The 12,626-nt window shown below is 49.3% G+C and overlaps 1 protein-coding gene across 1 annotated transcript in view; it reads right to left on the reverse strand.

Annotated features, from left to right (window-relative positions):
• The window catches only part of LOC115311852 (collagen alpha-1(I) chain), a 43,868-nt gene that overhangs the window by 22,161 nt on the left and 9,081 nt on the right, over positions 1 to 12,626 (reverse strand). The window contains 9 exon segments of the mRNA XM_042294139.1: positions 1,393 to 1,600; positions 4,911 to 5,269; positions 5,912 to 6,008; positions 6,884 to 7,078; positions 11,922 to 12,047; positions 12,049 to 12,137; positions 12,139 to 12,162; positions 12,164 to 12,190; positions 12,192 to 12,236. Coding sequence (XP_042150073.1) covers positions 1,393 to 1,600; positions 4,911 to 5,269; positions 5,912 to 6,008; positions 6,884 to 7,078; positions 11,922 to 12,047; positions 12,049 to 12,137; positions 12,139 to 12,162; positions 12,164 to 12,190; positions 12,192 to 12,236 — 1,170 coding nt within the window.

Consider the following 12,626-nt stretch of genomic DNA (forward strand, 5'->3'; position numbering starts at 1 on the left):
CGCATTCCAGAAGAGTGACGTCACAGCCGTGGCAGACGCACTGGCGCCGCTGCGTGCCCAGCTGTGCGCCTCCGTTGCGCAGTAGCCAAGTCTGACGCTGCACCGGAGCCGCTTGATAGCGCCTCTCATTCTGTGCACGTAAGCTCATGCTACGTATATCCTGGCATAGCCGAGCTAAACCACCGCAATTTCTTTTTTTTTTTTTTTTTTCGGGCAATTGCGTTGATTGCTTGGAAGAGAAAAAAAAAACTTGTTTGCGGAGGGAGTGGGGAGAGGGTGCTCAGTGCTCCTTCTCCCCACTCCGTTTGTAAAAAAGAATATTACTTTTTCTTCTGGGACGTTGACACGGCTGCCCGGAAGAAAAAAAAGCCAGCTTGCTCTAGTGGCTGGCTTTCCCTCAACGAAGCCGCCTTTCTTAGGGGAAAGCAACCTTGCAAAGCAAAAACGGTGGTCTGCAGAAGGCGCCCCTGCTCGGACGTGCTCCGTGCTCTTGGCATAGTTTGGCGGTAATGCTCGAATATAGAAGGCAACGGCCTCAGCATTTTGGAATCCGTCGATAGCGTAGAAAAATATTGTTATTGCGAATGCGATAAAGAAAAAGCAGCAGAAGATATAAGACTATTTCATTGTGTACTCTATCAGCAGAAAGTGGATTTTTGAGTCAAATTCATTAAAACTGTTATATTGTCATGGGTGGTGACCAGAATAACAATAAATAAACAGGAAGAACTAAACGTTTAATGTGGCGAACTTGCGCCAAAACAAAAGGAGAATAGAAAATAATAACAAAGCGTCGCGAGCGTCGAGGTCGGCGAGACAGCAGAGTCGAGCGCTGGGGCGAAACTGACTCGACAAGGTCGCGGGCGGCCTCTTATCTAGAGTGAGTCACTATCTCGAAGATTCGGCGGAGAAGGTTCGAGCGTAGCGCGCTCGGGGCGAGAATGAACAAGCACTTTCTAGAACAACAAAAACAAGGATGAACGATAGTTATGTCCGCAGCAAGAATGAACGAGAACTTTCTACAAGTCCGTGACCCTGCGCGCGGCAATATTGAATTATACAATATATCGAACCAATTCCCCTTTTTTTGCAAGTTCGATATATGCGGGTTTGACTGTAGGAAGTGATCAAAGAACTGATTCTCATCTGCCATCGACGTGTGGAGGTGACAGTGCCCGATGAGATGCAATTTCATGACCGCCATTAGTTTGTCGAAAGCGAAACTACTCCTCGAGACCCCGGATGGCACTGAACTTTGCAAAGGGTCTACTTTCAGAGACTGCTACGAGCCAGCCGTATAACACCCTGCGTTAATGCATTAAAAACCGACGCAGAAGCGTCGGCGTTCCATTCACGATACATTTGTACCGGTCCGCCTGAGGGTGCCCTCACCTCAAGCACGTCGGAGTCCCCTTCCGAGGGCGGCTCGTGGCGGCCGCCGCGGTGGACGGGTGGCGGGGGTGGGGGGGGCCCGTCCGGGTAGCCGGGGGGGGCCTCCCTCTTGCGGCTGCCCGGGTGGCGCCCCTCCCCTTCGTAGCGCACCTCATAGCCCGCCTTGGCACCCAAGGACCCATACTCCTCCGGGCGGCCGTGGCGACCCCTGGGGAAGAGCACGGGTGCGGGAGAAACGCATCTTCTGACGAACGAACCCCAGATGTTGTTGCAGGAGGAATGCACGGGAAAGTGGTTTAGAGAAAGTGTACTGCGAGGGCATAATGGAAGACTAGGAAACATTCTAGGGACAATGGGGCCAGGGAGACGGGGAATGGGGGTAAAGCAAGCACCGGGACGGGAGCGGGGTGCGAGCGTTTGGATGGCAGGACGTGCGCGGAGGCGACCGTTGGGACTGGGACTTTTTAAGCTTACGACTTGTTTGGATTGTAATTGGAAAACTTAACGGTACAAAAATTGATGTGTACCATCTTAATTCTATGGATGAGCCGCGAGATGCAGAATGAGCGGTGTGTTTTGAGCTCCCTTGGAGCAAAACAAATTTGTGATCATGTATAGTCACGATAGGTTAAGTGATCATGTCATACGACTTCGCGTGACATTGTGATTTAATGGAAAATATTTCCTACCTACTACTCAGATAACTTCTGTTATTTCTGGTGCTAACCATTCTCTCGGATACTTGCGCCGTAACCTTAAACTTGCTACACCCTCCGTAAAACGACTAGCGTATACTACTCTTATAAGATCGAAATTAGAATACGCCTCCTCTATATGGTCCCCATGGCAGTCCTACCTTGCAAATAATCTAGAATCCGTCCAAAACAGAGCCCTTCGTTTTATTTATAACAACTACTCACCATATACCAGCATACCAGGATTACGCCAATCAGCTAACCTTCGTTCACTTTCTCTTCGCCGCCGAGTATCACGCCTTTCTCTCCTCCATAGAATTTTTTATCACAATATCTACCTCAAAGAATCACTGATATCCCCTCCCAATCGTATTTTCCCCGTCTAGATAACCTACCTAAAATTACGTCCAATTCGATCATCAACTGTTTCTCACCAGACTTCCACACTACCATTGGCCATCGAGGATTGGAATTCACTACCTCATAACATTGTTTCTATTAATGATACTACTAAATTTGTTGAAGCCATTACCCTCTCTTTATCTAACCTACCTGGCTAGCTTACAGTGTTATAATTGTGTTTACTGTTCTATTTGTTTTTGTTCTATTGCCACCCCCTTGTATAATGCCCCACGGGCCCTCAGGAAAATAAATGATGATGATGATGACTTACCGTAAAGTTCCGAGAGAACGCCTGTATTCCAGATCGCCCATCCCGTTTTTCTGGCTAAAGATCTGTACCATAAAAATTCTAAAATATCGTCCACAGCCCGGTTCCTGTCAGACGTTATGCAATGTCTAACAGGAATCGCATCAACTGAGCAATTTGCTGTACCAGCACGTCTGTCTGACAACCGAGTTCATAGCGGGTTCCTGATCTTTTTGTCCACGATCTGCGCGCACAATATCGGCTCCCGTAACACGCGAGTTGTTACCGTGCGTATGTTGCACCATGAAATGTGAATCTACTGCGTCTGCAATCTGCGGTATCCGTTCCTATAACATAAAGTTTGTAGCGGATTCCCCGTTTTTGTCTGCGATCTGCGCGCGTGATTTCTATTTTACGCGAGTTGGTCCCATGTGTATATTGTATCGTGAAATACGATTCTGCTGCGTTCGTGATCTGCGGTATTTGTTCCCGTAAAATACGGGTTTGTAGCAAATTCCTGAGTCTTTGTCCGTGATCTGCGGGTACGATATTGGTTCTTGTGACAGGCAAGTTTGTAGCGGGTTCCTGCATGTTTATTGCAACATAAAACTTGAATCTGCTGCGTCCACGATTTGCGGTATTCGTTTTCGTGAGATGCGAGTTCTTGGCAGGTTTCCGCGGGTCCTTCGCACCGTGAAACTCGAATCTGCTGCGTCTGCAACCTGCAGTATCCTTTCCCATGACACAGGAGTTCACAGCCAATTCCCACGTGTTTATCATATCTCGAAATGCGAATTTCCGGTGTCCGCGATCTGCAGTATCAGTTCCCGCGTCATATGGTTTTGTAGCCGGTGCCAGGGTGTTTATCATTAATTTTTGATCAAGGTTTGCTGTGACATCCTTGAAGATGTTTTTCACCTTTAGTATGTCTTCATTTTGGATGAGCGTTTTTACGGAACTTTACAGTACCTTGATTGTTTGCACGAAGGTAAGAGAGGCAGAATGTGTTGCGCGTGTCTTAGCCTCCGAAACAAATCTAGAAGCCCCAAAACGTCGGAGAGAAATACACATCAAGGAGGCCCAAAAACACTAAGCAGTAATAAAGTGCACTACACACGTCAAATTTTAAGAACTCCAAATAAGTCAAGGGTGAGACACACACAACACATTCCGAGTCTCCCAACTTTATGTGAAGAATCGAGGTAATTTTGATGGTACCCATAAAAATTGCAGGAAAACTCGTAATCTCTCAAGAGCGTCTGGAGGTTCAGGAAAGTTTGCTTGCCTCCTGCAGTGGCGTTAAACAATAGGCTCGTTGGATTTACCCTTGTTGCCTGGTGCAGAAAAGTGCAGGACGATTTATGTCTTCAAAGATAGGCTGTGCTCGTAAACCGAATGAGACAGTGTACACAGAGTGTAGGTCACCACAGATGGTGTAGGCAAATACATTGAGCTTAAAGAAAGATGCCAACCCTTCACACCTAACTAGGAAAGAGGGTGCCTACTTTTTGGACCTAATGAGGAAAAAGGTGGGGAACCCTTGAATCCTAGTTAGGAAAGAGGGTGCCAACCCTTGAATCATGATTAAAAAAATTATGCCAACCCTTCGGACCTAATGAGGAAAAAGGGTAGGAACCCTTGAGGCCTAGTTAGGAAAGGGGGTGCCAATTCTTGAATCATACTAAGTGAAAATGGTGTAAACCCTTTAGACCTAATAAAGAAAGAGGGTGTAAACCCTTGAATCATCTCTGGAGAGAGGGTGCCAACCCTTGAATAATAATTAGGAAAAATGGTGCTAACCCTTTGAGCCTCATGAGGAAAAAGAGGGCCAACCATGGAATGATAATTAGGGAAAAGGATGCCAACCCATCTTTTGTCTATTTATGGCGTAAACTCTATCTATGTACCCCAAAAATACAAATGTGTCTGGTCTTTTTCTTCATAAAACACGACCAAACATGGCGGCATGCCCCTCTCCCAAGATATATCTTAGAAAAGGGGCGTTTGAGGATGTTTGGTTGCATTTTTAATAGGAAATAAGTGACACGATAATAATTTTGGGTGGAGTTTTGAGTTTCCACGCATAGATTGAGTTTCCATTAAATAAGATGAACTATAAATGACCTTTGAGAAAAAGGGTGCCCATCGAGCATAGCGAAGCAATTAGAACTCACTCTGTATCTTTCTTGCGAGATTCCCTGGGCGGTGGCTGTGGCGGGGGTGTGGGGTCCATGGGGGTTGGCGGGGAGTCCCTGCGGGCCCTCTTGGGGGCCGGGGGCAACCCCCGGCGCGATGCCTCGTGGGGGGGCGGCGGAGGGGACGAGCGCCCGTACCTGCCGGAAGGGACCCTTCCACCGGGAGGGGGCGGGACTGGGGGACCACGGGGGGGCAGGGGGGCCCCGTCCCCACCGCCACGGGTGCCCCTGCGGCCCGCCCGGGAAGATCCCGGCACGGGGGACGGCTCGGGGGACGGGCTGTCGGCCAGCGAGCCAGGGGGAGGGTCGGGTGCGCCGCGAGCACCCATGCCGCGGTGCTGGAAAAAGAAGGAGAGAGATGATCGGTCTATATCGCAGAAAGCTAATGCTCTTTCTATGTTCACGTCTGCATATTCCATGAATAGACCACTCCAAAAATATGGAGCAACCCCCCCACACCCTTTGTTTTCAGGTGCACTGCGGCAATTTGAGCTTTCAAGAATGAAAAAAACATGAACAACAGTGTGGGGGTTTGATTCATCATGTACTACGTGAAGGCCCCTGGAAACTGGCAAGACTGCAATATGAAGGGGGAGTCTGTGAGGGTGTGCATGCTACGTAAGACGCATAGCCCCCCCCCCCCCCCCCCCCCCCCCCCCCCAGCTTCCCTCTGCATACCAAAGGTTTATCAGTTACCAGAGTCCTCCAGGTAGCATGCCATCTGCTTATAAAAGCAATGCCGTACGACTAAAAATTCATTCAGCGCCCGCAGAGACGAAGGCTGTGATGGCAGCGGATCAAACAGAAATGGACAGGATGTCTTCGGGTAGCGTGTGCCATGCTGTCTCATCAAGGAACCTTTGTTTGGGTCATAAAAATAAATAATATCTGTCAACAAGACCTGTGGGGGGGTTCAGCCCCTCTTTCCAGCCTAGGGACTGCCAGAGTGTGACTGTGTCTTGCATCCCGGAAGGGCTCACCTCTGTCCTCAGCTGCTTCTCCCGCTCCCTACGCCGCTTTCCCGACTTCTTCTTCTTTCTCGCCTTAGGAGGCATGAAGGGCATTGCCATCTTGCCCCTGCAAAAGGACAAGAAAACAAGAGTGCTGCGGGTCTCTTCATGTTGGGGGGGGGGGGGTCGGACGCATTGATTATAAACTTAGACGGAAGGATAAATTTAAAACTTTACCGTCCAAGTTATGAGGGGTTCACACATTTGTGTGTGAGCTTGACCGAATGCAGTGCGACTGCTTGTCGCTGCTTAGGAAAGAACACACTTGCAAAACGACGCCATGTATTGAGTAGCCCCGGAATGCTTGCAATCCTCATATAACTAGACCGAAGGTCTTGCAGCATTTGCGAGGTCAAATCTATGCACCGTCCACAAGGAATGATCGCTCATAACATTGCCAAATTTATTTCGAATTAAAGGAAAAAGAAAAAGATGCTCAAAGAATTAGGAAAAGTATCTAGTTTGAGGGCTACCCCTTAGATGGCGCTGGAGCATTCTCTCGTAAGCCGAGGTAAGCCACAGGCTATGCAGAGTGGACACCCCTACACCCCACGAAGTCGCCCAACCACCGGAAGCACATTTTCGACTCCCTGCTTGCCTTCGCACGAGCGGTAAGCCATCCCCTGCACACGTAACTCTCTCTCCGTCCCTTTTTATAAGATCTTTCTTTTTTGTCTTATCTCCCCCTCTCCACGGCACCATTTCAGACGATGCAGTCCAATGATCTAGCGGCTCGTTTCAGTTTCGCGTAAACAAAATGTTTCAACGCGCGGTTGCAGCGCACACGGTCACACCCGAATGCGAGCGCTAGAACCAGTTTTCAGTGCCCATTCAACTTAAAAGTGAAGAGATACATTTGTAACGGCTCGTTCGCAACGACCGCATTGCACTTCATTCCTTCCCTTTCTTGGAACGAGTCTCACGAGGATCGCCACAACTCACGTTCCGGGCGCCGCCTTGCGCCTGGGTTCGGCAAAAGCACTGGGGCTCGGGGTCCGCGGTCCCCTGGAGCGGCCCCCACCGCCGTACTCCCCGTAGTCCCCGTCCTGCCCCCTGCGGGGAGCGGACGAGGCGGGAGGGGGAGAGCGGCCCCCTTCCGCCGCCTCCCGCACCCGCCCGTGCCTGTCCCGGCCGTGCCTGGACGGAGAGGAGAGGTGGGAAGAAGAGTGAGCGGCGGGGCAGACGCAGACGCAACATCGTCAAACGAAACCGTAAAGTGATCGCGAGACCAAAGATTACAAAAAGGAGCCCGACGACCCTTCTCGCCGTCGTGCAATCATCTCGTCCGAAGGACACAAAGTACGAGCACGACACATTCAATTACATCGCTCAATACTAGTCGTTTTCACCAAACCTCGAGTTCTCACAATAATTCCTAGGAAACAGTGAGAAGAATAAACTGTGTTCTTGTGAAATGCGAGCCAAGCCTACTTTTTTTCTTTCCTTTTAGCGGAAGTGTTTTTGAAGTTTTTTAAGGGGGCTGGGGGAAACCCAAATGCTGAAAGCATGTGTGTGTATGGGTCGATTTTAGGGTGCTAAACAAGTGCACAAACTGCTCTTCCAGAGCACCAGTGACGCAGTGTTCATTTTCATCGCTATACAGTCACTTCTTCCCACCAAGGACGCACACATATGCACCTGCACAATGCACACCCTCGCAGGCGTAAGCCATCTGTACATACAAGTGCATGCACCCATAATGTGAGTGAAGAGAATCCAATTTCGTCAAAGTTGTTCTCTCACAAGTTTTTCCTAACCACAGGGGTGGAACTCATGAAATGTACTTGGGAGCAGCCACGGGAGCAGCTAAAACAGCTGTTTTGGAGCAGGTTGGGAGCAGCTAAAACTACGTTCTGGAGCAGACTAGGAGCACTTCAGTTCAGGTTTCATTCCGCTTCAGCTTGTGCCTTAGACAGGCACGGGAGCAATTTCAATTGTGCTTAACAGCACAGATGAACATGCGTGGTTAGGGACCTATAGGTAGATGGGATAACAGTGTAACAAATGCGAAAACTTGAAACTTTGTGAGCCTTAATGAGAACCAAAAAGCAAGTACCATATGTTTCTGAAGATAGCTTCCTTGATATTTTCTGCGTGGCTTTCAGCTGCTCAAAATGCAAACCAGCACTGCTTATCGCACAACCGACACGTGCTCGACATAGTAATTATATGTGGGAACCACGTGACGCGCTTAAGCGACGGACGTGCAGTTGCACGGAGGAACAGGGAAACAAATTTTGAGTTTATCCTATTGTGCAACTCAGTATCGAAGCAGCATACTACGATTAACGGTGTTATCGTATTTGATTGAAGCAATGAGCAGGAGCAAGGTTAAAGTACGCCGGGCATATCTACCGCTCGCGTGAGGGCTGCTGGCCGGCAAGGTTTCGGATCGGACCGCGTTTCAGTTCTATCAAATCACAATTTATTATGAGAGAATGCGGTTCCAACAACGGTGAAGTACTAAAAGGAATATTTTGCTCATTTGTTTTCAACTGGCTGACGTTCGGATCCCGAGCCGCAGAGCCTCAGGCAATCTGATGCTCAACGACTCGACCTCACCTCGGCCGACTTGCTTAACCGCTTATGGTTGAAGAATAACAATCCAGTCGCAGGTGGTGTAGCACTTAGAATCCGAGTTTTTTCGCGCAACTTCCGACTCGGGATACACAGGGAGAATAAACAGAACAGAGGATTACAAGGCCGACCAAGCTAAACGTGCTCATTGTTGCCAATCGAGTCGATAAAAACCAAAACCAGGACAAAAAATACAATTTTCGGGGCGCACGCTTTGCGATTTAGCGCATAATGGCGCGAGGTATTGCTTCTGGCGCAGTTTCTGCAACATGGCGCAGGATGGCGCAGACAAATGCGTCTGGTGCAATATGGCGCAAATGGCGCAGCCGTTCCACCCCTGTAACCAATTAATCGCAGACTACCGCAAGAAACATCAATATTTTTCCGATTCATTTTTTTTGGGGGGTTCTGCATGGCGGGAGGGGGCAAGATAGAACTTTGTTTCGTCTCTCGTTCAAACTAGTCGCTGAACGTTCCAAGAGTACTGAAACTCCCAAGCTTCGTTCCAGAACCGAGTCGCGACAGAGCCAGCCGCATTCCAACCCACCCCAATACACACTGCCCAGTGCGGTCTAAGCGAGTGTAGCGTTCGTTCTCGTGCAAGCTCTTCAATCCGCTTTACTGGTCTGTTGCAATGCTGGTTTGTTTTTATGTTCTTTTCTTTGTTCCGAGTGGTGTGCAACTCTCTCCTCGCTGTCTCGCCTCGAAACACATTGAAGTCAAGTGTTAAGCTTAGAGTCTGAAGCATAGAGTTTAAAAATGCAGCACCGGCACGACCGGAGGGAGCAAATGATCCGGATTTCTTCCTCGGCAAACCAAATTACCTGATACTCTATATAAAAAAAAAATCTACAGAAAATCAACACGCCTTCTGTTCGGTCTTAACTTGTCCTATGCCCCAGAGCTTCCACCCCGCCCGCACCCGCTGTAACCTTGGTAACGCAGAAACATTTTATATAAGTTTTTTCTTGTTTTGGGGCCCATCCCCAAAATGGCAGACTGATAACTTCCCGCCACAGCTAATCAAAACTAGATTCTGCAGGATTGACTTCCGGTGAGCGGACTGAATGGAATTCGGTACTCTGGGAACACTCAGTGACAGGCTAGAGTCATTGAATGTTCCCAAAGTACCGAAACTCCCAGGATCAATATTGCCAAAATGGCGGCTCAATATTTGTTTTACTCTGGTTATTATGAGCGTTTAGAGAGCCTGTTATTGCGTAAAAACAAACAGAAAATATTCTTTTTTTAGAAAACAGATTCACTCCTGTTTCATGCTTCATGAAAGAGTGGCGTTTTTCCTGAGCACTAAAAATTAAAATATTGTTAGATTCTTGTTTCTTGTGAGTCACTAAAATCAAACGTTTTCCTTTTCAATTATATTCTTTAAAAAGTCTTAGGTCTCGCCCCGAGTTACACGTAAAATCCTGTTTCTTCAACAAGTTCCTTATCTGCTCACGTTTAGACCGTTCTCCCACTACGAGCTACATCAAGTAAATGTGCACCAACACGAGGGTTTTGCTCTTTTGGGCCACACGTTCATATGTCAGGCCCTGCTAATGTCCTGCACCAATTGACCTTCAGGTAAGATCGCACGAGGCGTTTCAGCGACCCCAATATTGCACAACACTGCGTGAGAAATGCGAGGTCGTTCGGACGTACGCTTCATCCATACCGGAAGCGACACAATCACTTCTCTTATCACCACGAGTTCAGAACACAAAGAAAAGTAGAAGAAATGCGTAACAAAGCCGGTATGTATACTTGTTGCGTTACTGTTGCGTCTTCTTCGCGGTTCGGAATTGCAAAAAGCTAGACCAACAGGAACTCCTTCTATTCATTCATGGGGTACCCATAATTCCTGGACTACACGATTAAAAGTGTAAATTTTAAGCGGCGCGACTGCCCACACTATACGAGGATTGTTTTTTTTTAAAGGTCGCTAATTATGATGAGACAAGACGGATTTTGTGATTGATATGTTAATGAAGATTCCCGATGATACAAGCCCTGTTTGGTGCACTAATAAAGCGAGCATTTTTCGAGGTGTGACGTGTACAGTGCAGACCGCATATAACGTATGTCGCGGGAGTCGCGAAAATCCGCACTATAAGCGGTACCGCACTATAACCAAAACATCAATTTTTCAAGCCAAAATGCATGCCATCAGACAACTTAACTTTGTAAAAGAATTTATTTTATGTTAGATGAAAAATAAAGCTTTAGTTTGAGGAAAGTCTTTATTTCACCAGGCTAGTACACTTCTCTCTCAAGTGTGTCACGCATTTTGAAAGAAATGAGCGACTTTTGCCTGGCGCAGCCTTTTGACGGCGTCGCGGGTTGCGGACGAACGTTGCGAGCGTTCAGGATTGTTAACCCTAATCACTTTTCTCCGGCAATGAAAACGCGTGAAAATTCGCATCCTTTATATGGTACGCGCCCGTAATACAATAACTTGAGCACAGGCATGAACCATGCTCCAAATAAGAAATCCGGGCGATGTTCGAAAACACAAATGCTTAGAAAGCACCGCTGTAGTCGAAGTAAACAAACACGACGACACGGGCGTTTCTTCCGTCTTGAGAGTGCCGCGCCACAACATCGCCGCACGAGTAGGTGAATCTTCCCTTCTAGAACGTGCTGGGTTATCATAGCGACACACAACGAAAATTCACAGTCAAGGATAGCGCTTTTACGCGGAACGATGAGCTTCTACGCAGGTCTACGTCGACGATCACAACCGACGCCATGTTCGCGGATAAAAGCAGCCGACCCCGCGACGCGCGCGAACACTTCTCCTCGTCTTGCGATTGGTCTGTCGTTGCGGTTGTTTTCTAACGCAGCGGAGGGACGCACGCACGTGAACGACACGTGTGTGCGTCCCTCCGTCGCTATGGCAACTGAAGCCTCTCTCTTCGCTTCATCGAGCAACTTCCTTGCCCCGCGAGTGCCGCACGCTCCGTTATCTAGTGTCGCACAGGAAAGCGTGCTCTCTGCGTCGGTCGGTCGGCGCGGTCGCCGGGCTGTTCCGAAAACCGCACTATAACCGGTATTTCCCTTCGCGCGCCTGCATTTTAAGCGGTATGTAATTACATGGAGTTCTATGGGAGGCACACCGGTGGTTTAAAAAAGCCGCGTTATACCCGGTCCTGCACTATAAGCGGTTACGTTGTAAGTGGTCTATACTGTACGAGGCTTTTTTTTTTTGCTTATGGACTAGGCACCAGGTACGACCTATGCACCGAGGTTGGGCTATAAAATAAACTTGTTTCTTTAACAGAAATGTACTTGCGAACTCTTCCCAGACAGTAGATCGGATTGCCGAAAATAACGCGTAAAAAGGAGGGGCGGGGGCGCCAAGCGCTTCCGGAACGATCTGTCGGCCACAGTCTTCTCTCCTCACCGGGAAGAGTCCTTGCCGTGCCCGTGAGGGGGCGGCCCAGACCGCGGGGGCTCCCTAGCCCTGGGGGCCTGCGCCGGCCGCTCCTCGGGGCCCCTCCGGCTGCGGTGGTGCCGCCCACCACCCGCCAGTTGTCTCCGCAGGTTGCGCGGGGTGGCCTGTGGAGGGCGTGGCGTGCGAAGAGGGAGACCTGGCCCCCGACGAGCTCGAGCTCGAAGAGCTCCTCGCTGTCGTCGTCGTCCGACACTGGAGCTCGAGGAGTCCGAGGACGAGGGAGTCTGAGTCGCTCGAGGACTCGCTGCTCCCGCTGAAGGGGGCCTGGGACGGTGGCAACCACGAGAGACGAGTGAGGAGAGATTCCCAGCACGGGCAGTGCTACGACAACTGGTGTGGGCACCTTCACAAATAGAACCTTTTCGAAAGTGCGCACCACCCCACTAGCCCTCCGCATTAATTATCTGAGTATACCGTCGTTTGGGCACGTGCTCGGAGCGTGCATCGACGCAAACTCGGCGGTGCTCGTAAGAAGAACGAGCGACCTGCAAGCGTTTGGCGAGGACTCAGATTCAATCATGCCCTTCATGCCCGAGGAATGACGACCGCCGATGTTGCTTAGCAGGGTTTTGAAAGCGTCTGCCACTACGTCCTACCGTAGAGTATGACGTGGCATGGGATACGCTTGGCCTCCAGGTCTTCTTCGGACATTTT

Source organism: Ixodes scapularis, unplaced genomic scaffold (genome assembly GCF_016920785.2).
Source record: "Ixodes scapularis isolate PalLabHiFi unplaced genomic scaffold, ASM1692078v2 PGA_scaffold5__190_contigs__length_132052651, whole genome shotgun sequence".
NCBI lineage: Eukaryota > Metazoa > Arthropoda > Arachnida > Ixodida > Ixodidae > Ixodes > Ixodes scapularis.